Genomic DNA, 24,220 nt, shown 5'->3' with positions numbered 1-24,220 from the left:
TCTTCATGAAAAAAAGAAATAGGTTTCCTAATAACACTTACCTGAAGACCTTGACACCTTACACAGTTAAAAGGACAACTCTTCGCAGTGATAATGTGGAAGAGAGGAAGCAGTAGCAAGAAATCATCAAAAAGGGACAAGAACTTTAGCCTGGTTTCTAGATGAATTACTGCCTAGAGACTTGCTAGCAAGAATTTATTTTCTTTCCACTTCATTTCAGTCTGTGAGGTCTTTTACCTTGTACTGAAGTTTCCCATGCATTCCCATCAAAGGGGAAAGGAAATGAGGAAACATCCTAAATTTGCATCAACCAATGGAGACACCAATGAACCGGTGGGGCAATTTAGCCTTCATCATCCCCCTCACCTGAGGACAAGGGGTGTCTCAGCTGCTATGCTCCAGCTGAGACTGAGGCAGCCCAAAGGTCTGAAGTATTTCTTAGTATTCCTCTCCTTTGGAGGCAAAGACATTTCTATTCCTGAAAAAGTAACCTCTTCTCTACACATCATTGGATGAAGAGGAGCAGTTACTGTTTTGGTAACACATCCCCTTATCTTCCCAGAAAAATGGTGGTGGGCTAGATAGGAGCTAGAAATTCTCTCTTGATTAGGCTGGGTTACAGCATTGCATCTGTGCACTATATTTAACATACATCAAAAGTCTTCATCAATTGAGCATTTTTGCTGATAATCATATTCGAGACCCTTAATTTCCCTTAGAAGCTCTAATCAAGAACTGTTGAGAAGGATTTTATCAAATAACAAGGAAAGAAGGATTGTTCAAAAATGACTAATGATTTTAGATGCCTGCATTTTTTGCCCACGGTTCTCTGAAAGGACGTGTTCTGCAGAGCACTAGCAAATATAAAACCTTACAAATTGTCTCTAACTTATAAAACAAGACAATGCAAAACTACCCATCACATTTGAAAAGCTGGGCTGCAGTATGTTCCCAATGAAGACTGTGCTTGAAATAGGCACTGAGATCCAAATATATGAACTGCAGAATGCTGTCTGCCAAAATGATCAGCCCTGTCTGTTATATTTCTTGGAAGAATATATAATCATCATGGTTCATAAATGGCTACTAATACAACAAAACAAGTCATTTTTCTCTTGTTCTCTTGGTTTTAATTTTAAAGGCATAACACCACATGCAAGCCAAAGGAAAAATGTTATTAAAATTTTTATTTTACAGAGGATATTGTTTGCTTGTCTCCTAAGTAGAAGGGTGATAAGAAAGTGAATTCACTGACATTTCAGTACTCAGACCATTTGCAGTGACAGTGACACACCAGCTAAGGAGGATTTTATGCCTGTTTCAATTTTAGTGTGATCTGAAACAGCTTAAATTGGCTGTATCTCCCAAACCCCGAGAAAGGTTTAATTGTGAACATTCAGACAAAACCAGAATGCAACCTACTTGACTCCATACCTGTTATGATGAGTTAAAAAGCCTTGTTAAATCTTGGCAGAATATTGCAGCAGGGGGTCCCCTACCTTACGAAGAAAGGCCTCTATTCCTCTGTGTGTGTGTATATATATATATATATATATAATTATGAAACTGACCCAGCTACAAGAGAATGCTACAGTCATTCAAATATCTCCTATTATACCAAGAGCAAATATGAAAGAAATCGATCTGGCAGCCTGGTTCAGTAAAATACTGTTTTAAAGGATGTGGCAACTAGCCAAAGTACAATTGTCCTGCCTACACAATCCCAGCTCAGGACGCTTGTCCTAGTGACTAAAATCTCTTGAATATTTGAATAAAAACTATCAGACATAAAAATGTTTTTTAGAAGAAAGCTTACAAGAAGATTGGTAACAGTTGAGAATAATCATCATTGATGAATTATGCAAGTTGGACAAAACCCAGTAGTATGTTCATGCACTTTAGACACAGCTCTGGCAAGATCTATCTTTCCCCTTTCCTCCTTCTCTAACTTGGGCCCATCAGAAGTTTTCTGACTCCAACATTATGATTTATAGATTATCATCAAGTTGAGCACCAAAAATTACGTGCTGGGCTTAACAATTTGCACAGTGTCAGAGCTGAGTTAATATACACTCACATGGTTCAGGGTTTACTAGTTTGACTCAGCATTATGCTCACTGACTTCAGGTCTCTGAGCACAAGAAGAATAATTTCACGTCTGCTTGCAGCAGGAATATGCAAAGCAAAAGATTTCACTGATATCAGTGTGAATAAGACTATTTAGACTATATTCTCATTTTCAGATTCTGTACACTAGTCTCAAAAGGAAAGAAATTAGATATGCTGAACCTCTGAGAGAGCTGGTTTTTTTCAAAGCACTTCCTTTTACATCAATTTTAATGAGGTTTTAATTACACTTCTGTTCCTTATGCAGTGCATACCTTTTCACAAACTCGATGTACTGTTTTGTGTAGCATTAAATGCACCCTCCGAGCAAAGTAAATGTTTAGACCTAACATTTTGTATTGAAGTATTTAGTGTTTGGCTTGAAGTTGTTCCATCGTTACTTTATTGCTGTGGTGGACCTTCACTGTAATGCAGCCCATCATGTAGCAAACCCTCTTTCCACTTAAGTCTCTAGCCCACATCCAATTGCCTTACTCAGAGGCTGTGGAAGCACTGTTTTCATGGCAAGGCACCATTACAGTTTTCCCAGGATACCCATTCCGCCTACACAGGTGATCATAAACTTCCAAACAGTACAAAAGATCTCCATTGGCTGTGTGCTGTTGTTCTGAAGAAGTTTGAATTTTTCTCTGGTAGGACAAGGGGACTAGGCAATGTAAGGGGAAGAAGATCATCTAAATCCCCATGTAGGGAATGAATTTAAGCTGAGGATTATGTTCTTTAGCATCAAAACAACCAAGTTATTGATTAGACTATGGAAACAGCTTGTCATGTATTTACTTGCTTTTACCTCAGAGGAGCTGTTGTGGTGACACCAAACCTTAGAGCCTCATTTTTATGTCTTAAAGCTCTACTTTCTACATCTTGAAGTGTATCTAGACTATCCTCTGGAACTTGCACATTCTATCCTTTTGGATGGAGTTATGCAAGTAAGTTCAGCCCTGTCTGTTCCCAACTCTAGTGTTAAATGAAAGATACCACTGCAATAGTCTGACCTGTACTCCTAGCAGAAAGTGTTTTGAGATTCAACTACACAACTCACTCTCAGCATTGCTGACTGCTCAATTATGAACCATGATTGACAGCTTAGAAGGAAAAAGAAGCTGCAGAAAGAATCATAAATATTTTCAGGAAACACAAGAAAAGCTACATGGACAGTTCAGGATTTAGTGAAGTCAACCAGAGGTCTATAAGTTTTGTCATGAGCATGTGAGTAATATGTTATAAAAAAGAATGTATGTATTTGAAACTTAGCTCCTATTCATGAATCTTATTTTAAAATGGTTTGATATTTCAGAAAAACTCTGACACACACTTATAGCACTGTTTTACTCAGACTGGATTATTTCTGGAAGTCAAATCTAACCATTCTTTATTCAAAAATTTGGGAGTTTTTCCTCTCAAAAACATCTCTATTTGGAGCCCCAGTACTGCATGTTACTGAAAGAATGTTTACTGGTAAGCAACAATTTGTAACAGACACATTTTACAAGATCATTTTCACTGTAATTCTTTTGGAAAAAAAATTACACATCTACTGACCTTCTGTCCAGCTTTTTTTTTTTTTCCTAACGAGTTATATTTTACAAGCTCTCCTAATACATCAGGTATGTTTGACTGCCAGCAGCTTGCAGTCCAGTACCTAGACTTGCCTTTGTGAGTCATTTATTTGAGGACAGCTCAGTTCAGGCTGCTCACTCACAGATGTTAATGTAAGATGAGCTGTCTTACATTAATGGGATTCCCAGTAAACAGCCACCTAATTGCCAGTCAGAAAGCCTCAGTGGACAAGTCGAAAGTATAGGGTCAAATTCATCCTTGCAGCCACAAAATCTACAGAAAGAAGATGACTTTACAGTAACATGATGCTGAAAGCCCAGCACCCCAGTAAAAGAAACCTGCACTCTTCAATCCAACACCAATGACCATCACTGTGCTCACACTTTTTTTTTTGAACACCACCACATTTTCTCTGATAGTATAACATTTTCATACTGTTTTTCCACTGACCTGTTTTCTTTCTCTGTTTCTCATATAGGTCTAACTCCTCTGCCAATTAAGTCAATGAGAATTTTACAGTTGACCTACATGGAAGAAATACTGGCATAAGGCCTATTGAGTTACAATTTCCACACAAGTAACACTAGAGAGGTGTTTTTTCACTTCACATGTTAGAGAGCTTTTAAGGAATATGTGTAAATGAATAAAGTAACTAAATACAAGTCAGAGATCAAAACCCTCAACAAGATTAATGTAGTGACATCAAAGCTAGTATTCAGAGCAGTGCAGTTTCATAAACAGTAATAGACTCTTATCCAGAAAATTAACGGTATCCGAAAATATACTAAAGGATTTTATACCTACTACAGTGATGAAAGATGATGATTTAAAAATTGTTTCATTTAAAAACTATGAAAATCAAAGTCCTTCATCCATCAGGAGTTTCTTCTACTCAAGTTCACTGGGCATGCAAAAACCCCAAGGATCCCTCTTGCATTAAGCTGTTTTGCCTGGTGCTGGTGGGACTGCTACAAGGCAGGTTTGTGAGGATATGGGTTTGAAGTATTACAAATGACTTTTTAACTGCGTATCAGTGCCATTTTATTGATAATGAGGGATTTACTGACTATTTACCACTGACATTTTGAGAAATTGTTCTGTAATCCAAAATGATCTCCTACTCTTCAGCATTCATGTTTAAGCTAGGATCCAGAGGGAAAAAAGGAGGCATTTGGCACAGTATGACATTTTGATGTATTCTGAAGAGTTTTTAAAGGATTTACCATCCAAAGTAGCAGGATAGATTAAAAAATACATAAGGACATTTTCATTAGAGATTGGCTGTTCTCAAAAATTCAAATGCTTTTATATGAAGCACAAGAGTTCAGACCCTCATCTGAAAGTGCTTCATGGAATTCAGGTCTTTGAGATGCATCAAGGTCTTCTTTTGAGACTTCCCTTTCTTTATACATCCTCTTGTATCAGACATTTAACAAGTTGTAAGATGAAGATAAAGGCCGACTTGCATGGATTTCCAGGAGTTTGGGATCAGGCAGGCACTAACAGAGCATCCTTTCAGCACTCAGATCAAAACCAGTAAGAACCAGGAACTTTATGAGACCCTGAGGGGACTAGAAATGGAGGCACCGAACTTATCTTTAACTTCAAGAGAGTTCTATTATGGTTAGCTATAAAACCAGAATGAATTCAGTTTGCCTGGAATTGTTTTGCCTTTTTTAACTGAATTGTTTATCCAAGGTTTTCTTCTCTACTATTTCCACAATAACTTTTCTACAATAACTACTCTGGCACGGTTGCCAAAGGAGCGTGTCAAGCACACTTTAATGGGCCACTGAAGTGAATACAGCTTACTAGTAAACACTAGACTTTAAAAAAAAAATAAAAAAAAAAAAAAAAAAGGAAGAATGAAGTAGAAATAGTGAACCAATACATAGGCTTTTGTCCTACAATTGTGCTACAACAAACACATTTTTTGTTTGTTTGTTGTCCCACAAAGCATGATCCACTGATTCCTATTATAGCCTTATGTTTACTATTGATGACTAACTCTCATAACATGTGTCTAGACAGATTGACGAAGACTGTCAGAACTTTTTGTACCTCAACATAAGCTCAAAATTAAATTTTTTATATCAGTATTGAATAATAATTTTTTTAATAAGTTCAACATACATTGTATATATAAAGTTATGTAGAATATCTGTGACTTCTCAGTTGGCCTTTTCTACTGTGAATTTTGGAGTCTAGCTCTTGACATGCAACTAAGATTTTTTTTTTTTTTTAAACATAGTATAATGTAATAATGTGCACACTACTTTAGGAAGAGAAAGAACACAAGAAAAATAATAAACAAGATGTTGAATTCACACCACAAATCCACTGCCTGAAAGGAAAGATCTCCATAAAGGAAGTTAATAATACTGGTCTGCTTGCCTTCCTGAGACAGGACATCACTCAGTTACTGGTATATATTCACTGGGTAGACATGTATCTATTGCAATATTTATTCATTTTTGTGCTATCAATAGTGACAAGTTGTTTCCTTGCATTCTTTGGTTGGAAATGGGCTGCTTTTTTTTTTTATTTATATGCCTCCCAACACCCCAGACACTTTCTCAGCCACATCTGTAGCTGTTACAGAACTCCTAGCAACAGCATTTTATTAGGTATGAAAAAACAGCATTCACTGTAAAATATCAAGCTTAAAGAAGAAACTCCAGTTGTCTGGGCTTATGAGGCATTCAACAAATTCTCTAGTATCCCAGTAAATAATTTTTTTAACAAAACAAAACCAAAGACTGGCAACAACAACAACAACAAAACCACTAACCAAAAAACCCACTTCTGTAGCTCTATGACATACATACTAAAAAAATACATACATACTACATGCAAAAATGAAACATGGGCAAGAATTTCTAGAATTTACATTTGGTTTCTGTAAAATATTTTTCAGCTTTTTTCAGTAGAAGTTCTGCTTGTATTCACACATGATGAATTCCAGCATCTCTGCTGTAATGTAAGATTAAAAGTTGGAGTTTTTTTTTTAAAAAGTGGCAAAAAAACTTTATGGAAAGATGAGCTCTAGGAATGACAATATAAAACACATTAATGAAAATAAATGGGCAGATCTGTTGGTTGAACCAACAAATTAGTCAGCTGTGGTCCTCCAGAAGGTCTGGTGACAAGGAAAAAAATGAAATTCCAAATATTGAAAGATTAAATAAAATTGAGTAAGCTCCACAAAAATCAAGGGGAAGATATTCTAAAGTTTTACTATAAACATGGCCTCCAAAGATCCCTTAAAACCTCAAATTATTCTATGATCCTAAAGTTCTTCCATTCTGAGTTGAAAGCAGCTTCCTTTCTTGTGTGTCATGAAGCAGTTCTTTAACCAAATTTTGTGCTTTGTAGAATGAGCACAGGAGAGTCTTAGTCTTCTATTTTCTGCTTCTCATCAACTAAAATTACAGTGTCATATGTCTCCTTTTTCTTTCTCTGTTGTACTCCTTGGTTTGTTTAAAATTAAATTAGCATGGAAAATACCAAAAATATATTAAATAAGCATAAATATTCCATCTGAACTACTTGAGAAAGCATTACTTTCTTTAGATATTCTGTAGCTTGTTCTCCTGTAGTGAAAGGATGCATATTGAGATTCCTTAAACAAACAAAAAAATCAAAATAGAATAATCTCTTTGTAAAAATCAGGCAAAATTACATCCTTGGTGGCCATTTACAACATTCCCTGTTATGTGAAAGCTTTCTTATATTACATTATTGAGCATGATTTCGGTATGTATTAAATAGCCCCAATTTTTGAAAGTTTATAGACTGTAGCAAAGCACATCAAATCAACCAGAACATAGCTGTTTGCCACTCTACTCTCTAGCACAACAATTCTATTTTGGACATTTTTTATTTTGACATCTCTAAGTCTTCAGACAGTTTTCCCTCTGCTGTATCTGAAAATTGTGTTTAGTGCTGTATGGAGAAAGGTGTTAGTGATGAGATTTAAATTTACATTCTCAGAGTGTGATATAGTTTATTTCATCAAATAGAAACAGTTCCATTAAGGGAAACACAAGCTGCCCTGATAATGTGTGCTCCAGCTGTGACTGTGAAGGTGAGAAGGCAAATTTATCTTCCTTTGCATTCAAAACTTGATCCAAGACCTATTGGAATCATTGGAAAACATTCACATTTTTGTAAACATCCTCAATACCGAACTAATATGTGATTTGAGCTTAGTGATTCATGGAAATACAAACATGTTGGACAATTTTTCCTTTGGATTCTTTCTACATCAGACACAAACTTTGGACGTGGTTAACAAATTAGGGCACTGAACAATAACCTCTCTAGCAATCACTGTGGGTTTTGCTGTTCAAAAATCAGCTAGTATCTTTCCAGCATTACAGCACTGTTTCCCTGGTAATTCTGGGACTCTGAGCCAAACCACAAGCCACAAAAAAAAAAAAAAAAAAAAGAAATGCATCTTACCTACTGGTCTGCTTCCATCAGGTAATTATCACGGAAGAAGAGGGTTCCTTTCCTTCTCTTTGGAGACAATAGGGCAACTTCCTTCCCTAGAGTCTTCCCATTTCGGTTGTCCAGCCACAAGTAGCACAGCTAAGTCCTCTTCATCAGATGAAGAGTTCTTAAATCAGGGCAATTCAGTTTCCTACTGCCAGTTTCATCCTGTCAATCTGTAAATTGTCTGTTCTGTTCAGCCTGAGTGGAATCAAGCCATGGAGTAGGATTTTATCGGGCCTGTATTTCAGGCCCAGTTTTGGGTAGGGCTCAGGAAAGAAGAGGCTTTTGGCAGAGGAAAACCGATAGGGAAGTTTCCTCCTGCAGAGCTGCAAAACCAAGCCCTCAGCCTCTCAGTCTTCACTGCAGAGCAGTGCTGAACAAAGTGTGCTGGGACAGCTCCATCCTGCATCCTCCTCCTCCTCCTCCTCCATGGCTGCAGCCACCAGCCCCTCCAGGCACCGAGCAAAGCCGTACGATCCCATCCCAGGCCCTCACACGGCACAGGACTGGTCAGGTTGGAAGAGACCTCAGTGGGTCATCTGACCCAACCTCCCTGCTCAAGCAGGGTCATCCTGGAGGACATGGCACAGGACTGCATCCAGATAGCTCTGGAATATCCAGTGAGGGAGACTCCACAACCTCTCATGGTGACCAGGCCTGGCCGAGGCGCGGCTCCGCCATGCAGCTGCCCTCACACCAGGGCCACGGAGTGGAGTAAGGGGGGAATCCACTACAACTGGTGACATAAAGCAAAGCCAGGCAGTGAATCCTGATCACTTTAGGTGAGTTCAAATCAATCAGGTGAATTTCACCCCACACAAAGAGAGAAGCGTTTGATCGACGCTTATCTCAAGTTTCCTCTCGGGGCGGCCGCCCTCAGCCGGCCCCGCTCCGTGGCTGCGGGTCTGCCCCACAGCCACTGTGTGTTACCGCCCGATACCTCATTGCTCCCCGTCACTGCTCAGAGACTTGGCTCAGGGGGATGTTTATCCTTAGGTAGCTCCAAGGACCCTTGGACTGCCTTGCCCACATCACGCTGAGGCGCCAGTGGATGCTCCCCGGTGTGTGCTGTACTGGGATCACCCAGTGCCAGCCCCGTGACATGGCCTGGGGTGTGGAGCACAGGCCTGGGGATAAACTGTCAGGAAAGGTCAATTTAAGCTTCAGCGGAAGTAATATTATTTTGTCGTATTTTTTTTATTGATATACAGTAGCACAAAAACATTATGAAATACCACTTAATTAGGTCACATGGCTTAGAGGACCACTAAGAAAGAATTTCAACAAAGGAATAAAATAATTCCTCCTCTTTGTTGTACAGATGGCTCCAAGACAAGGTAAGAGTTGTTGGAGCGTCTCAAGATCCTTAAATTTCTTAATCTGTGGCAGGTATAGCGTGGTAGGATTTACACAGGGAAAGCCCTTGTACCCATACTGTTCCGAGGCCAGAGGCAGGACATCTGTACTTCCCAGGCTGGGCTGAGGGGGATGTCGTGGATGGCACTGTTCTTGCAGTGCTGGGGGATTATTCTGACAACAGTGTAGGCTCCTCCTGCAGTTTTCAAGAAGAGAACTCAATTCCCTGTGCATAGTTAATTACTGCATGACGCCGGAGATTTTTAAACCATTTGAGATCCTCCCTGAATTCCCAGCCGGTATTCCAAGAGTCAGTGTGTTCCCAGCTACACCACTGTGGCATTTACAAGGATCCAAGTACCAGCTTCAAACACCACATTTTTCCATTGTCTCTCACAGTAAAACCAAGTTCATTAATGCCTTCAATCTTTATTGCATCTGATTACAAGGATGCCACCATTCTACAGAAACAAAGTTATCAGTGTAAGAAAATCTGAAAAACTGTTATCTGTCTAGCCTTTGAGAACTTCATCTGATATTGAAACAGGTAAAGCAACATAATTCAGTCTCAAGTAGAGCACTCTGTTCCATTAAAATTTCATTGATTTGCTGCTGATAGAAAATGAACCACTAAAGACATTGACAAAAAAGCTTTATAAAGGGATATGGCAAGTGATCATCAATTACTGAAGTGTAACTTGAAATGAACTTTAGCACTGAGGGCAGGTGCAGATACAGGATTACAAACAGAGTATTAGCCAGCAGGCAGGTTTCTCCTTGGTTGTTGTGAATTTGGTTCATTATTAATAAGTCTGAGGGAGGAAGAGAGAGAGAAAAAAAAAGCCCTGATGCCTCTCAATTTATCACCTTTATCTGTGTCCCTAAGTAAAGGCATCCAAGCCTTTTCAAACCACCTTGACTGTCTCCTTGGCAGACAGAGTATTTTTAGCCCACTGGATTTGAACCGCTTCCGAGAACAGATGGGTTAGCACTTCATGACTGTGTGTGTGCTGCTGTAGAGCAGAATGAATAAAAAATGACCCGGCTGTGAAATCCTTATTCCCCACTTCCTTCTCATTGACTACAACAAACTTGTGTACATGTCTACTCACCAATCAGAAAACAATGTCTGCCAGTTTCATAATGCCTCTTTTTCCTTTTGCAAGGGAAAACTGATTCTTACCTGGGTTGGGGAAGGAGAAGTACATTTTTCATTTTTCATGGTAATATTTCAAAGTTTCAAAAGTTTTCACACTCTCTGCTGACCCTGCCTCCTCAAATAATCAGTGGTCTTTGGTAGAGGAGATGATACTACACTGACCTGGAACTCTGGATGAAGTCCATGTTTCTAGTACAGCTTGAGGTGAACAGCTGGAGTCCAAGCTATTAATTTTTGCCACACAACAGTGACTATTCTGTGGGATGTTTCACATTTACATAAAACTGGTTCATTGCAAATGTTTCCATTTTGTATTTGCACACATAGTCAGAACTTTGTATTCTTAATCAGAAACCTTCATCCAGGATGAGATTTCTACTGTGACTAGTCACAATGATTATTTAGAAAATTATATCCTTTTTTTTGCAGAAGTTTATGAGTAGACTTAGTCTTTCACATAACCATTGATAGAATTAGTCTTTCTCAGAGGAACGGGAACAACAGGCTTAATTTGCACCATGTTGTTTATTATTCCATTTAAATTAATTATTTTTCAGTGCTCACACTTTTTAGTAATGTATAAATGTAAATCATATTGTAAGAACCCAAGCATGTAACCCCAAATATTCAAAACTGTGAATGACACACATCAGTTCTTTTTTACTAAACTCATTTTGCTAGCTTCATTTTTTTCCTGGAGAAAATTATCTGGGGTCTTACTTAAACCTTCATGAATTTATTTCAGTCATCAAATCAGGTATTTAATGGGCTTGACATTTTGAATAACTTCTCCCTGGGTATTTCCATTCTCCTTTAAAAGAAAACTAGCACTAAGGGAGAGAATGGATACCTAATGAAATGTCAAAAACATTGAATATCTGTATTGAATTTTCAGCCTAATGTAACACATTTTCTTTTAGGGATGACTACAAAAATTGAATTTTTCTGTGTTAGATTTTTGCTTACTTTTCATATTTTCTGCAATTCAAAATGCCTTTAGATACTTTTAAATGTTGTTTTTGCTCTAAAAAATTGAAGATCCCAATTTTGAAAATAGAACATTTCTCCATTAAAAAGCGTCAATGGAAGATTTTAGAGTAGCTCAATTTCTTTCTGTCAAAAGTGAAAAATGCTTCTGACAGGCAGTCTTAATAAAAGATTTTCATATTTATCAACCAAGGATTGCTACATGAACACAAGTGAATGTTGACATTGGAATTCAGTGAACATTTTCATCCCACAGAACAGTTTGTTCACACACATGCGTTTCTACTGTTTTCTTATTAAAAAAGGGAGATAGGTTTCAGTGTAGCACATAGTCTGAAATTCAAAATGAATGATCCAGCATGCTGTGAGTACAGCACAGAACAGGTAACAAAATATCATCTAGAAGTTAGACTTTCACTATTAGAATTTCCTCTTTTTTTTTTTTTTCTTGGAATTCCTTAAGAGAAAATGTTAACAGTAAAGATTATAATGAAACATATACCTTACCACATCCTCCATTCCACTGGATTTGAATGACTTAATAAAAACATATTTCTCATGAGCTTCAGGCTATCACAAACATGACAACTTTGAGAATCAAGAACAGATATAAGTGCAACAGGCTGGCTGTCTTACTAACTGGAGTGCAGCGTTTCACTGTACAGCTCTCAGAAGTGACTTGTCGTCCATTAGCAAGCTTAAATTCCTAAATGAGATGATATTTTCTTGTTTTCAGTATTGATATTTCCTACAGGAGAGCAGTATAACAGGGGATAGCTTTGAGTTTTTAATTGCTATAAAAATCACATTGAGAAGTTCATTATGCTTTATGTGGTAAGCAGTGTTTAGCATTCGCATATCCTGATATGCATTATAAGCTTAAAAATTTTCTGCCCCAAACATCCTACAATAATACCTATTAACACCTGTCTAAGGTGTTAATAGGTATTATTGTAGGATATTTGGGGCAGAATGATGTCTGACTTTCCTCTAAGGCAATCAATGTTCTATCAATTTATGGAATCAGAGGTGCATTAAGATTGGCCATGTCTTCACATGAACTGACCATCAGTGACAACAATCATACAGTTAGAAGGATACAACAAACAAGAATTTGCAGCCACTCCTTGCTCTACACACCTATGCACAAAATATGTCTTTATCATATGCTTGATCTGCATAGTTCTGTATCACTCCTAGGGCACTGTCTTGTTACTTATTGAACTCCCTTTGTGCCCTTTACTCATCCGGTAGGAAAACCTTCCTGCCACTGTTGTGTCAGGGAAACACAGCGACCACAGGTCTCAGCACAGATCCTCTGAATGCTAAGCAGGAAAAACAGTGCATCTCAGGAAATACTTCATTCAAGCTTTGCCTGCTGATACATGTAAAATTACATGGAATAAAATAGTCCTGCCTCCTCTCTTTTCTCTCCATGGTTTGTGAGCATAGAACCTTCTCCCACACACAGTTCTCATTAAAACTGAGAACAGGGGAGAAATGGCAGCTAAACTTCAAAGGAAACATTAACATGCTAAGTGTTTTCTTTGTACATAGGTCAAAAGAACATGATTAGGACCAAACTAAATGTCCAGTCTCTTTTGAAGTTATTTCTCCTCCATAAGAAAAATCACTTATTGATATATAATAAAGGTACCATAAAATGTTACCTTCATTTAAAACTTCTGGAAGAGAAGAAACCTAACTCATTGAAGGCTCCAGCCTAGTAGAAAATTTGCATTAGCTATGGGTCATCATGTAAATACACTGGCTACAGGACTAATCACTAGCAGTAAACAAATATTTGAAGAGAAAGCTTCACACAGCACTTGCATGGCAAGAAATTAGCTATAAAAATCAATTATGCATCATTATCACCAGACAGTATGTATCCAGGAGATTCATCTCAGGAAATACAAACCAAGCATCTGGTCAAGTGCAAACACCTCATTTTGCAATTTATAGCCCAGCCAGGGACACATTATTCACAGAGGTCACTTACTCTATCCTCTTGGGAAGGGAAAAAGGAATCTTAAAGCAAAGGCATAATGAAACAGTAAAGAAAGTCAGTCCTTGAAAAATAAACTCTAACCTGTAAATTATGCAAACAAATTTATTCATATAAAGGAAGAGAAAAGCTTCTCCTACTGTGAACTGCCACATTCTACCCAAGATGAGGTTTCTATTGTGGCTTTATGTAAAGGGAAGAATTTAAACTGCAGTGAAGAGTGGAGCAACTCCATTAGTGCTCTGTGTTCAGGTTTGGGGTGACCAAGGGAAGACTGAGCAGAAGTGAATCCTTAGTTCATACAAAATCAAATTCTTTTACTGTAGTCAGCGCATTAATCCTGCCTCACTTCAGCAACAGAATAGGTTTTATTACTTTTATTCAAAGGGATTGAAACCTTAGTGCAAGTTCTCACTCTGAATCTGCACTTTGGAAAGAGTTTCTACTCAGTTAGCCTGAAAATAAATCTCTGTTATTAAATAAAAATAAAAAAAAATTTAGGTATTTGTTTCTTGAGGCAGATGCTATCTTCTTTTGCTTAGTACTTGTTCAGGACAACAGGTATTTAGTACTTCAAATAATAATCCAAAAGAACTATTATAAAACTAATATATAAATACTCATACTACATCATTATTCCATTAATAATGAGATAATAGACTGGCTTCTATGTTCCTTGAGTAGCCTTGAAAATCTCCTCCATGATTGCTTTCAATTTCTTTGCTAGGTTTTTGCTCTTTTTTTAGAAGAGAGAGCAGTATTAAATTGGAGGTGTCTATGTGCAATAACAGGTTAAAACAAAATTCAAAAGAACTGATGGATCTGTGGATCCAGGAAGAAGCAAGAATAAATCCTCAAAAGATGCTTTTTCAAAGACATCTTCAAACAAGCTTGGGACCTTGTGTGCCATATTTTATTGGTGTAAAACATATGAGAAAAGTTCAATTCATTTAAAGGTTTAAAAGTTTCCCTTCTTTCTGTAGCATTTTTCCTTATGAAACACAATTACCACAGTAGGTCTCTCAATGTATTCCCCGTGGTCTCATTGACAAGAAATATTGACAGGAAATCTCATAATGAAAATCTATAACATGCACCTCTTACAACTCAACAACAGCTACCACTAGAGAAGCAGGTTAAAAAGCAAGATTGGAAGGTCATCGTGTGATGAAATATAGGTACCAATCGCAGAGAAGGAAATGGCAGCATTAGGAACATATTTTTACCCAGTGATGAACAGCTTCAGACAGCACCACATGTACTGGCAGAGGGAAGCAGATGCAGCACAGATCAGCCCAAATCTTACAGATTCAGGAGTGTAAAGTCCAGCTCCCAGGTAGATCGTTAGCTCAAAGCTGAAATTTTGCAGAGAGAAAATGAGGTAGCAGGGCCCAGTCTTCCTCCCAGAGCAGCAAAAAAAAAAAAAAAAAAAAAATGCTTTCAAAACAATGGGACAAGAACATTTTCCCCTTTCTTATTTTCTTAATTTTCTACATTTACTCCTTCCTTGCTTTACCTTCTTTTCTTCCTATTAACTGGCTTACCTTTTCATAATCCACTTATTTTCTGGAAGGCAGCAAGAAGCATCTGTTAGCTTAGAAAATATCTCCATGCTGGTACTTGATTCAAGTATTTTAGTAACAGCTGCACATTTCTACCAAGGAAAGCTTTTGCTTTCCTTAATTTCTACTACCTGTGATCTCCTTTTGTTTCCCTCAAAATTTACCTTCAGTTATGTGCACTGTATATCACCACTGCTGCTGCTGCTGCTCTTGGTTATGCATCTTTGAGTTTTTCTTTACTGTATCTCTATGAATTGACTGGCTATTTTTCATTATTTTTGTTGGGCTATGGAGAAAAAAAAAAAGGCAATTTCTTTACTTTAGAATTCTGCCATTTATTAGCATAATAAAACTCTCAGAAGAAATTGCAGTTACCAAGTAGCATCATTTGTAGGGGAACTTACAAGGGCTTTGTTTTAAAGCTAGGGAAATCTTAGAATGAGAAATGGATGGAATTCAGACAGAAAACTTGTGAAAATTAGAATTTAGGAAGTGTGCTCTGAAGTAACAATGGTGATGCTGTTCTGATGTTAATCACATCACAAGAGGCCACATAAGCTAGAGCTAGTATTTCCAATCCTTCTTAATGGCTAAACAAAACACAAACAGGTGCTGGGAAGTGTGACACTAGAAATAAATAGCTGTATTATTATCAGTTTCTACATGTGAATTCCATGTGGAATGAGTTTTTCAATATTCTGTCTATAAATATTCACAGAATTTTGTACCATAGGTTGTGTAATCTCCCAAAAACTTTGGAATTTGCATGTCTTCTAGAAGGCCTATCACCTTTTCCAAACAGAAGGAGGCATTTTATGGTGGGGTTTTTTTATTGTTCTTGGTTGGTTTGTTTGGGGTTTTTTTCAGTTCATAAAGGCAAAACATCAGTCTGCAAAGATGCCTGGGTGTCTAAATATCACCTTAACTGTTCAGTAGTGCCTCTGAAGCCTCAGTTCTATGCAGCCATCTGCTGTTTTCTGGCTTTGGGGAAAATCTATGGATACCTCAACTTTAAAAGGTCCCTTTTTATTTTCCTTTAAAGTAGGGGTCCAGTTGTTCTTTGATGGAACATGTGCAGCTGTGAATAACCACCTGAGGCCGAGGTGGTTCTAGAGATACCTTTTATAGGAGGGAAAAAGTGTAGAGCTGGTTTCTCAGAGGAAGGCTCTTTGGAAAAATTAACCATGAAGTTACAGTAACACATATGGATTGGTCCACATAACGTCTCAAAATACACATCACATATGAAAAGTTCAGAGAAACTGCCTGTTAAAGGCATGGCTATGACACTAACCACAAGGTACACATCTCCTTCCCTCATGTTCCACTTCACTCTTGAAACAAATCACTTGCATGCAAAACTGTCACAACCCTGCTATTTGAAATATTGCACTGCAATTGAATATTTGGAGCTGAAAACAACCCACTTCTATACTCAGCAGTTTCTATCTAGCCATTCATGGGAACAGAGCACAGGAAGGTAATAGTAACAGTTTTGCAGCTCTTTCACTCCATTTTCTGAATTGCCTGCCCCAGTAGTGTCCAGCCTACCAGTGAAACAATGCAGGACTGTATCAGTACCATGTGATAGCCCAGAGTGCAAGAATGACTGAGACACAAATTTCAGGAGGACAAATTATCTACTGTGATGATATTTTATTATCTTTGTAGTCCAAAAGCTAAGCAACTACTCCACAGATCTCAGCTCCTGGTCTATTTACGTGGGGTTAATATGTATAGCAAATGGATGAGGAACACATTGTGTGCATCATTTTTAAACATAAAATAGCGTGATGATAATGTAATTAGTTGTACCTTTTCCATGTACAAATGTACGAGCCCACCATCACCTATAACACAGCTAAGGAAAATACACGGTCCTACAGCAAAGTAAAGCTAGAAATGTCCAGTGTGTCTCTTGCACATCTAAAAGTAGAAAACATGACAAGGACAGCAAGAAAATTGCAGCAAGTCAAACTGTTTTCTTTAGAATAAACTGACCACTTACTGTGCAGGAGTAAAGTTTCTTCCAAGGCTGTTGGACTGCGTGAAATTGTAAATATAAGGTACATGACCTTGTTCTGTCTCTGCTGTGGGGAATTTTGTGGGCCTGAATTCAAAAGTATAATGCCAAGTGTCAAGATACACCTACCCATGTAAGCAATCACAAACTGCAGAAGGATGTTTTAAGACCACTTCTCTTGTTATCAAAAGTGCACCACCGAGTAATGAGATTGTCAACAGAACCTGACAAACCTTGCTTTGGAAAAAAGAATCTGTTCACCAACACTGGTACTTCATATGGTACTCTATGAACAGTTCCTGGCCGTGCTTCTTGCTGCATCAGACATGAAAAAATTAGGATAGGAAGTTAGCATTCGGTGCAATTGGCCACAATCCCTTGAAAATTTTCTGGGAGTATCCTCTTGAGTAATTTGCTGGTAATTTCTCACCTTTCACATGCTAGCAATATGAATAATGATGTTAATTCAGATGCAAAACAGGAATATTTTAGGCCTTCTATTGAGGAACTTTTTGGCCACAAGACCAGTGGCTTTGCAAGTTTGTTAAATACTTTCAGTGTTTACTTTTGTAGCTATTTATTACTGCTGCTAACCAGAATGCATCCCTGTTAGTCCTGGATCAGTTATTCAAATAAAGGGCTGTAGTCTGGTGGATTCTTCTGCTGTCCACATGGCTCCAGTAGTAGCTCCCCACCTGATGATGTGATGATTTCATCCTGGAAAGATAAAACCAATTAAAATATCAAAGATCTAAGCCTTTCCTGTAATTGGCAACCAATTATGAATAAACACTTGATAAAATAATTACGGACCAGCAAAGGGATCCTACAGATTAATCATTTTCTTCATGCTTTATCTTCTGCTTATGCTCTTAGTAACTTGTGCTACTATCAGTGCAATCAGTGTACACAAGAGGCTGTGATTTGTACTACTTGCAAGTTGCAACACTACTTAGGAAAATAAAGGATGTTCTCATGGATTAATTTAACAGGCATATGCCAGTCTTCCTATGCTACTTCCACAGTCATTCCACAGGATGAAAGAAGCTTCCCCAGGCAGACAGAGCAAGAGTTCAATGTTGAGTGTTCATACGTAACAGGAACAACTTTCTGACTCATTACAGAAACATGAAATACATTCACCTTGCTAGGATAAAGACAGCCTTTACAAATAGCAAGTATTCTCATGAAGTAAACACTCACATGCCAAGTGTGCATTTCCAGTAACTGATTACCAATTCACTTATTGTAAAAGTAGAGAACTTGGTCTTTGCATTTATTCCTACAGTAATGATTGTTCATTTTTGGTTTTGTAGAAATTTAAGATTTATAGATGTACCAAAATGAGCCAGGATCCAGACATGATATTGACTAAAATAGCAATCCTTCATCTGAAAGTTTAGATCCAAGTTATGGATCTATATATGGGCCTCAGATGTTCAAAAGCTATCTAGTTTCTGTTGAAATTCAATGTAAATTTGGTGCCTGATTTCTTCAGAACACATGCAGGTTCCCAGTTGTCATTCCTTCCCAGTCACTACATCAGACTAAGTTCAGAAAGTTACTACCCAAACTAAATGATTTTCAGAATCAAAGAACCACAGAAGCATTTAGGTTGGAAAAGACCATAAGATCACTGAGTCTTAACTTTTGACAAATCTCTAGCTTGTCAACTAGATAAGGTTATGAGGAAGTAAATACAAATATTTAGCAATTATCTTGGAGATGTTATTGCTGCTTTCCACGCAGTATTTAAATGAAAATAATAAAAAGAGAAGATTCACAGTCACACTTTATTCTGTAAGGTTTGTTCTTTCAGCTAGTGGTTACCACTTGTGTCTGTCAGCTGAGTTGGTTGAATGACCTCTTCTTATTTTTTTTTAATCAAAATGAAACAAAATTAATCAATAATTAAGTAAAAAATTAGTTATACCAGTCCTGCTCACTTTGATTGAAAGTTAAAAAATCCCTCAAAGAGAAGTCCATGCAACCCATGGGGTGGGAAAGTATACTCTTGCCAAAAATAGTGCTGAGGAAAGCAGCACCTTCTCAAAGATACAGGAACAGCTGCAAGAGAAAGGTTGCCCAAAGCACAGCCATTTACATACAGATTGCTTAGTTGGTTACCAGAAGGCTTTGGGACACTTGACTGTGTACTTCACCAGAAGGGGCAGGAAAAAAAGCTTCAAAGAAAACTATGTGACAGACAGGATAAGATGCCTCCTGAAGTGATTGCCAAAGAGACCAGTTTTAATATAGCTAAAAGCTAGACAGTTAAGAGAATTGTGTGTTGGCATTAAAGATGAACCAGTTTCTCTGATAGGCTTCCTACAGGGCCAGCTATTAACTATTATCAGGAGACACCTAAGAAAGTGTTGGCTTTTTGTTTTAGTGGCAGGACCTAAAAGCCATTCTGCTTCTAAGTGCTCTACTGCTGTCTGTAAATGTGTTTCTGATACAGTGATTGCTTACTATGAGCTGTGATAGAAATACAGGAAGGTAGCCGGAGCAGAGCTCGTTGGAAATGGTTGCCACCATCACCCCTCTACAGGAGCAGAGAGGATACTGGACGAGCCAGAGGTCCTACATCCAGTGCCTGACAATCTGCATTTGAGGTGTTGCATGTCTGCTTTTCTTTCCCTGACATGCCTGTGGTTTGACTCTTTCCAGTTGTACTGGGTCTGGCTGGAGCAAAGTTAACTTTCTTCTGTATTTTGAATTTGTGGCTAAGACAGTGTTGATAACACACCATGGTTCTGGCCATTGCTGATCAGTGCTTGCACAGCATCAAGGCTCTCTTTTTCCTTCTCGAGACCTGCTGGCAGAGAAGGCTGGAAATAAGGGAGAAGCTAAGAGGGAACATTGACCCTCTGGTTGACCCAAACTGGCCAAAAGGATATTCCATGCCATATAATATCATGCTCAGCAGAGGATGAGGAAGAAAATGGGTATGGGGGATTTTGGCTTCCAAGGTAGCCATGAGAGAAGATTTCATCAAATGAGAGGAGGACATATCTTTTAGTCAAATGGGACACCTACTATATCCCCATGTGGAAATATAACTTCTGGACATATAATGTCATAATGGGTGACACTAAGGCAACACTTAAACAGATGTTGCAAACTAGGTGAGGTAAAAGGAAGATTTAAAAGAGGGGGAATTTAGAAGAAAAATAACCTTTGTGAGACTGAACACTTAAAAAATAAAAAGCTATGAAGAAAAGGAAGAGTAAAAATTTATAAAACTACTTAGAGCCAAGAGTGAGAAAAGGATAAAAAAGGGTAAAGGAACTAGAAAAGAGATGAAGAGAAATAATAAGGGTGGTTAAGAAAAAAGCAATTAAAACTGATGAAGTTGGAGAGAGATGCATGATCATGAAAACAACTTATGCTACTGTGCTCAGACAACAGTGCTACTGTTTAGTTACAGTCTGGCAACAGGAAACAAACATTAGAGGCAAAGTAATTCAAACCCATGTAAAGTCAAGTAGTAAATTACTCCTGTAAGATTGCTTTGGGTAATAAGGAGTGACTCTTAACATGTCCCTAAAAGGGAGCCCCTCCATGATCTCTTCACCCTCTTTACTGCAGGGCCACGCTCCCTTGCTTTTGCACGTTATAGCCCTCACATCAAAGGTAAACAAATGCTGAGATTTCATTGAAAGACCTTTCTATGGCATTTCCAATCCAATTTTCCACAGGAAAAAGGCTCAAAAAGTGTTAGCTCTGCCAGCCCTTATTAGTCCATTTGTAGCTCAAGGAGAGCATGTGTTGTAGAAGAGGACGCAAATACATGCTGAAGCATTTTAAAGAAGGAGAAAAGCCTTGTGATTCACTGCAACAAAAGACACACACTATGAATATTGCAACTAAACTTAGTGTAGAATATTCTTTCCCACACTATGGCCATTATTATTTTCCAGGTTGGTTTCAAATTACACAGCTCCTTGTTAAATTATTAATTCGTTCCACTCAGCTATTGATCTCTACCTAGCAAGTGTTACCTTGTGAAAATCGATCAGATCTGTGAGTGTTGCGTGTCGGTTTGGATCTACCCCCAAGAAGCTGTAGAAATCCCCTGAAGCATCAACCAGGAAGTGCTTGAACCCACTTTGTTGGCGATAAGACAACGCGTAGCCCCAGATTTTCTCACTGACTCGCACCAGGAATGTGCCTTCAGATTTATTCATCAACAACTCTTCTGCCTCCTGACGGCTGATAATACCTGGTGAGAAAAAAACCCTATAGTTATGCAGGTAACAAGTCTGTCAGAGGCAACCAAATGCAACAAATACAGAGCACTAGTGAAATTAAAATGGTGTAACTTCTGAAGACCAAAATGTTTACATTCAGGAGTAGAAGCAATGGAGACAATATTTATGCTATTTGCTTCTGAAGGATAGCTATGAGTCTGGTGGGACAGGCTGTTTAATTCTGTGATTAAGAATATTTTTCCCACCCTTACTGCTTTTCCAAAAGAAGTACATGAATGCAACTTTCCTATCACACTGCAGAATTCTGTACAAGTCATCATTTAAGCAGATTAGGACAGTTTGACATTGCAATCTGAATTTGCAATATACTGCTGGTAATTGCAATTATATTGCAGTTCTTTGGATTCTGTTACCTTATAATTATTTTACGGGCCCTAAAGAGGGAATATAAAGCAAATGCCAGGAGAAAAAGTATTTGTCTGCTTTTGTACATACAGACACACACATATCCATAGATGCAAGTAGATAAACTGGAGCACAAAGAAATCAAATCCTGCTCATAGACATGGGTATGTTAGATCACTTATTCACAGGTTTGCATTTCCAGGAAACATTGTCACAGAAGAAAACAAGAAACAAAGATAATTCTGCATTTTCTTCTGGGACCTTTCAGGCTTAATAGCAGAGTAATAGTCTTCTCCAGTTAAAAATTATATCTCTGAGCTAAAAGAGTCCCCACCCAAAGAAAAGATTGAGTACTGTTGACCAGAAGTGAGTTCATCCTAGTGAACAGTGATGACCTATGTACCTAGCTCCACAACAAGAGAGGACAAAATTAGTTGGGGTTTCTTGCATTATGTGTCATCCTGCGGTCACTATCTCTATGAGCTAGTTTACCTCTCTGGACAAACTCAATCAGGAAAAAAAATTTCTCCCTGTACCCTGGTCACCAAGCAGTTGATTTATAGGTGAATTTATTCCTTTGCTGCATGACAAACTTATCTGTCACGGTGAAAATATCACAAATTCAGATTTTCAGAGTAAGAAAAGGTAAAGGTTTAACAAGAATAGAGCTCTCAAGAACTTTCCCATTTTATTCTTTTGTGTTGGAAAAATCTCCATCTCTCTTCTTCTTTCTGAAGGGCACAATGCTTCTTTCCTAGGGCATAACACTGAAGTTGCTGGTACTTCTGCTTGCAAACAGGATATAACAGACAAACCCTATTCTGATCACAACCCATGTAAAAGGAGTGATCAAAATTGCACCCAGCACTGACCCAGGTCATACCATCCACCTAAAAAACCTGGTTCCACTTTGTCTGATTGGCCTAGAGGACAGTAAGCTCATGTCTCAATTATCTGTGAAACACCAGATGCTCACTTTCATCAGGAACAGGTGTTAGGCCTTTCTGAATGTGAACATGGCACAGGTTGCAATAAATAATGTACATACATGTTCCAAAGTTACTCTCTTTGAGGCCAAACTTTCTCAAAACAATACTTATGGTGTTTAATTGAAGTGGTTGTCACGGTTGAATCCTACACATGTCGTACTAAGAGTTTCTATGGATTTCAAGTACTGAAAAGCCACATTGCTTTAAAGTAATAATAAACATAGCCCAGAGATTACCAGTTTGTACAAAGAAGGGTCTACCAGAAAGAGCACAGTTTGGAATGTTCTAATTAAACCCACATGGAAAATTATGCCTCTGGGAAACATAGGGAGAGACTGAGGAGTTCTAGGTCTTAAAAGTAAGCACTTTGTGGTGTTAGGAAAGAGAAAAGCATCTCCTTTCTTTTTTTTTGGTCTACTTTAGGAAAATTAATTTCTTTTACAGTTTTACTTGGTGCAATGGGGGTCAGAGGTCCCTACTGAAATGTCCTCAGTACTAAGAAGAAACATACATGTATATAATTTGCTGAATGACACACATATTTCTGTTCTGAAGGATACTACATCATCTTTACACCAGACATGCAAAACAGGCAGTAAACATGCAAACATAAGCATTTGTTTAGAAAAAGCATGTAACTGCTCAGCCAACAGCATCAATTGATGCACTTTGCAAAATTAAAAATATTTTTATTGAAAGTATTCCAAGATGATTTGTTAAAAATTTTAAACTCTGTTCAGATAAAAGGATAGTACCAATATGAATCCATATGATACAGCATATTATGTGAAGCCATATCATTAGATAACAATACCAGGTGTCACATGTCAAGAATTACACAAAAATTGGTTCTGAAATCACATAATCTGTTAACCCAGTCTTGACTCAAATTGGCCTAATTTAACTATACATGAACAGTTTTATTAGTGATTATGGTGCCTACTTCCCTGACAAATCTCTGCTGGAAATGAATGTAGATGAGCCACACAGATAAGCCCAGAGCATTCAATGACAGGAAAGGGTAAACAGTCTCATCACCAGCAAATACTGACATTAATTAAAATAATCAATATTTATACTGTCATTCCAGGTTGAAATCATAATGGTAATTTTTGGGGTAGGAACTGGGTGCTGTTACAGCTAACCTGTTCTTTAAGCACTGTCAGAATTGTTATGCAGCCCTGATAGGGAATGAGGTGGCCTAGATAATTTACCCTCTATGAATATAGAGGATCTGTAAAAGAAGGGAGCTGGAAAAAAATAGAGGTTTTATTACACAGTGGGCACTATTCTCAGCATATTTCTAGGGTTTGAGTGACCATCACTATCAAGC

The 24,220-nt window shown here is 38.0% G+C and overlaps 1 protein-coding gene across 2 annotated transcripts in view; it reads right to left on the bottom strand.

The window, feature by feature from the left end:
- Positions 1-17,903: 17,903 nt before the first annotated feature.
- The window catches only part of SH2D4B (SH2 domain containing 4B), a 62,032-nt gene continuing 55,715 nt past the window's right edge, over positions 17,904-24,220 (bottom strand). For both annotated transcript variants that reach the window (XM_050305458.1, XM_050305459.1), the window contains exons 7-8: positions 21,284-21,504; positions 17,904-17,996 (exon numbers count right to left, since the gene is read on the bottom strand). In XM_050305458.1, coding sequence (XP_050161415.1) covers positions 17,904-17,996; positions 21,284-21,504 — 314 coding nt within the window. The remainder of the gene's footprint in view (positions 17,997-21,283; positions 21,505-24,220) is intronic.

This window comes from Myiozetetes cayanensis, unplaced genomic scaffold, assembly GCF_022539395.1.
Source record: "Myiozetetes cayanensis isolate MyiCay16 unplaced genomic scaffold, myiCay2020 scf10, whole genome shotgun sequence".
In the NCBI taxonomy this organism is placed as follows: Eukaryota; Metazoa; Chordata; class Aves; order Passeriformes; family Tyrannidae; genus Myiozetetes; species Myiozetetes cayanensis.
Note: the sequence above shows the minus strand (reverse complement) of the source record. Positions and strands in the feature narration are given on the sequence as shown.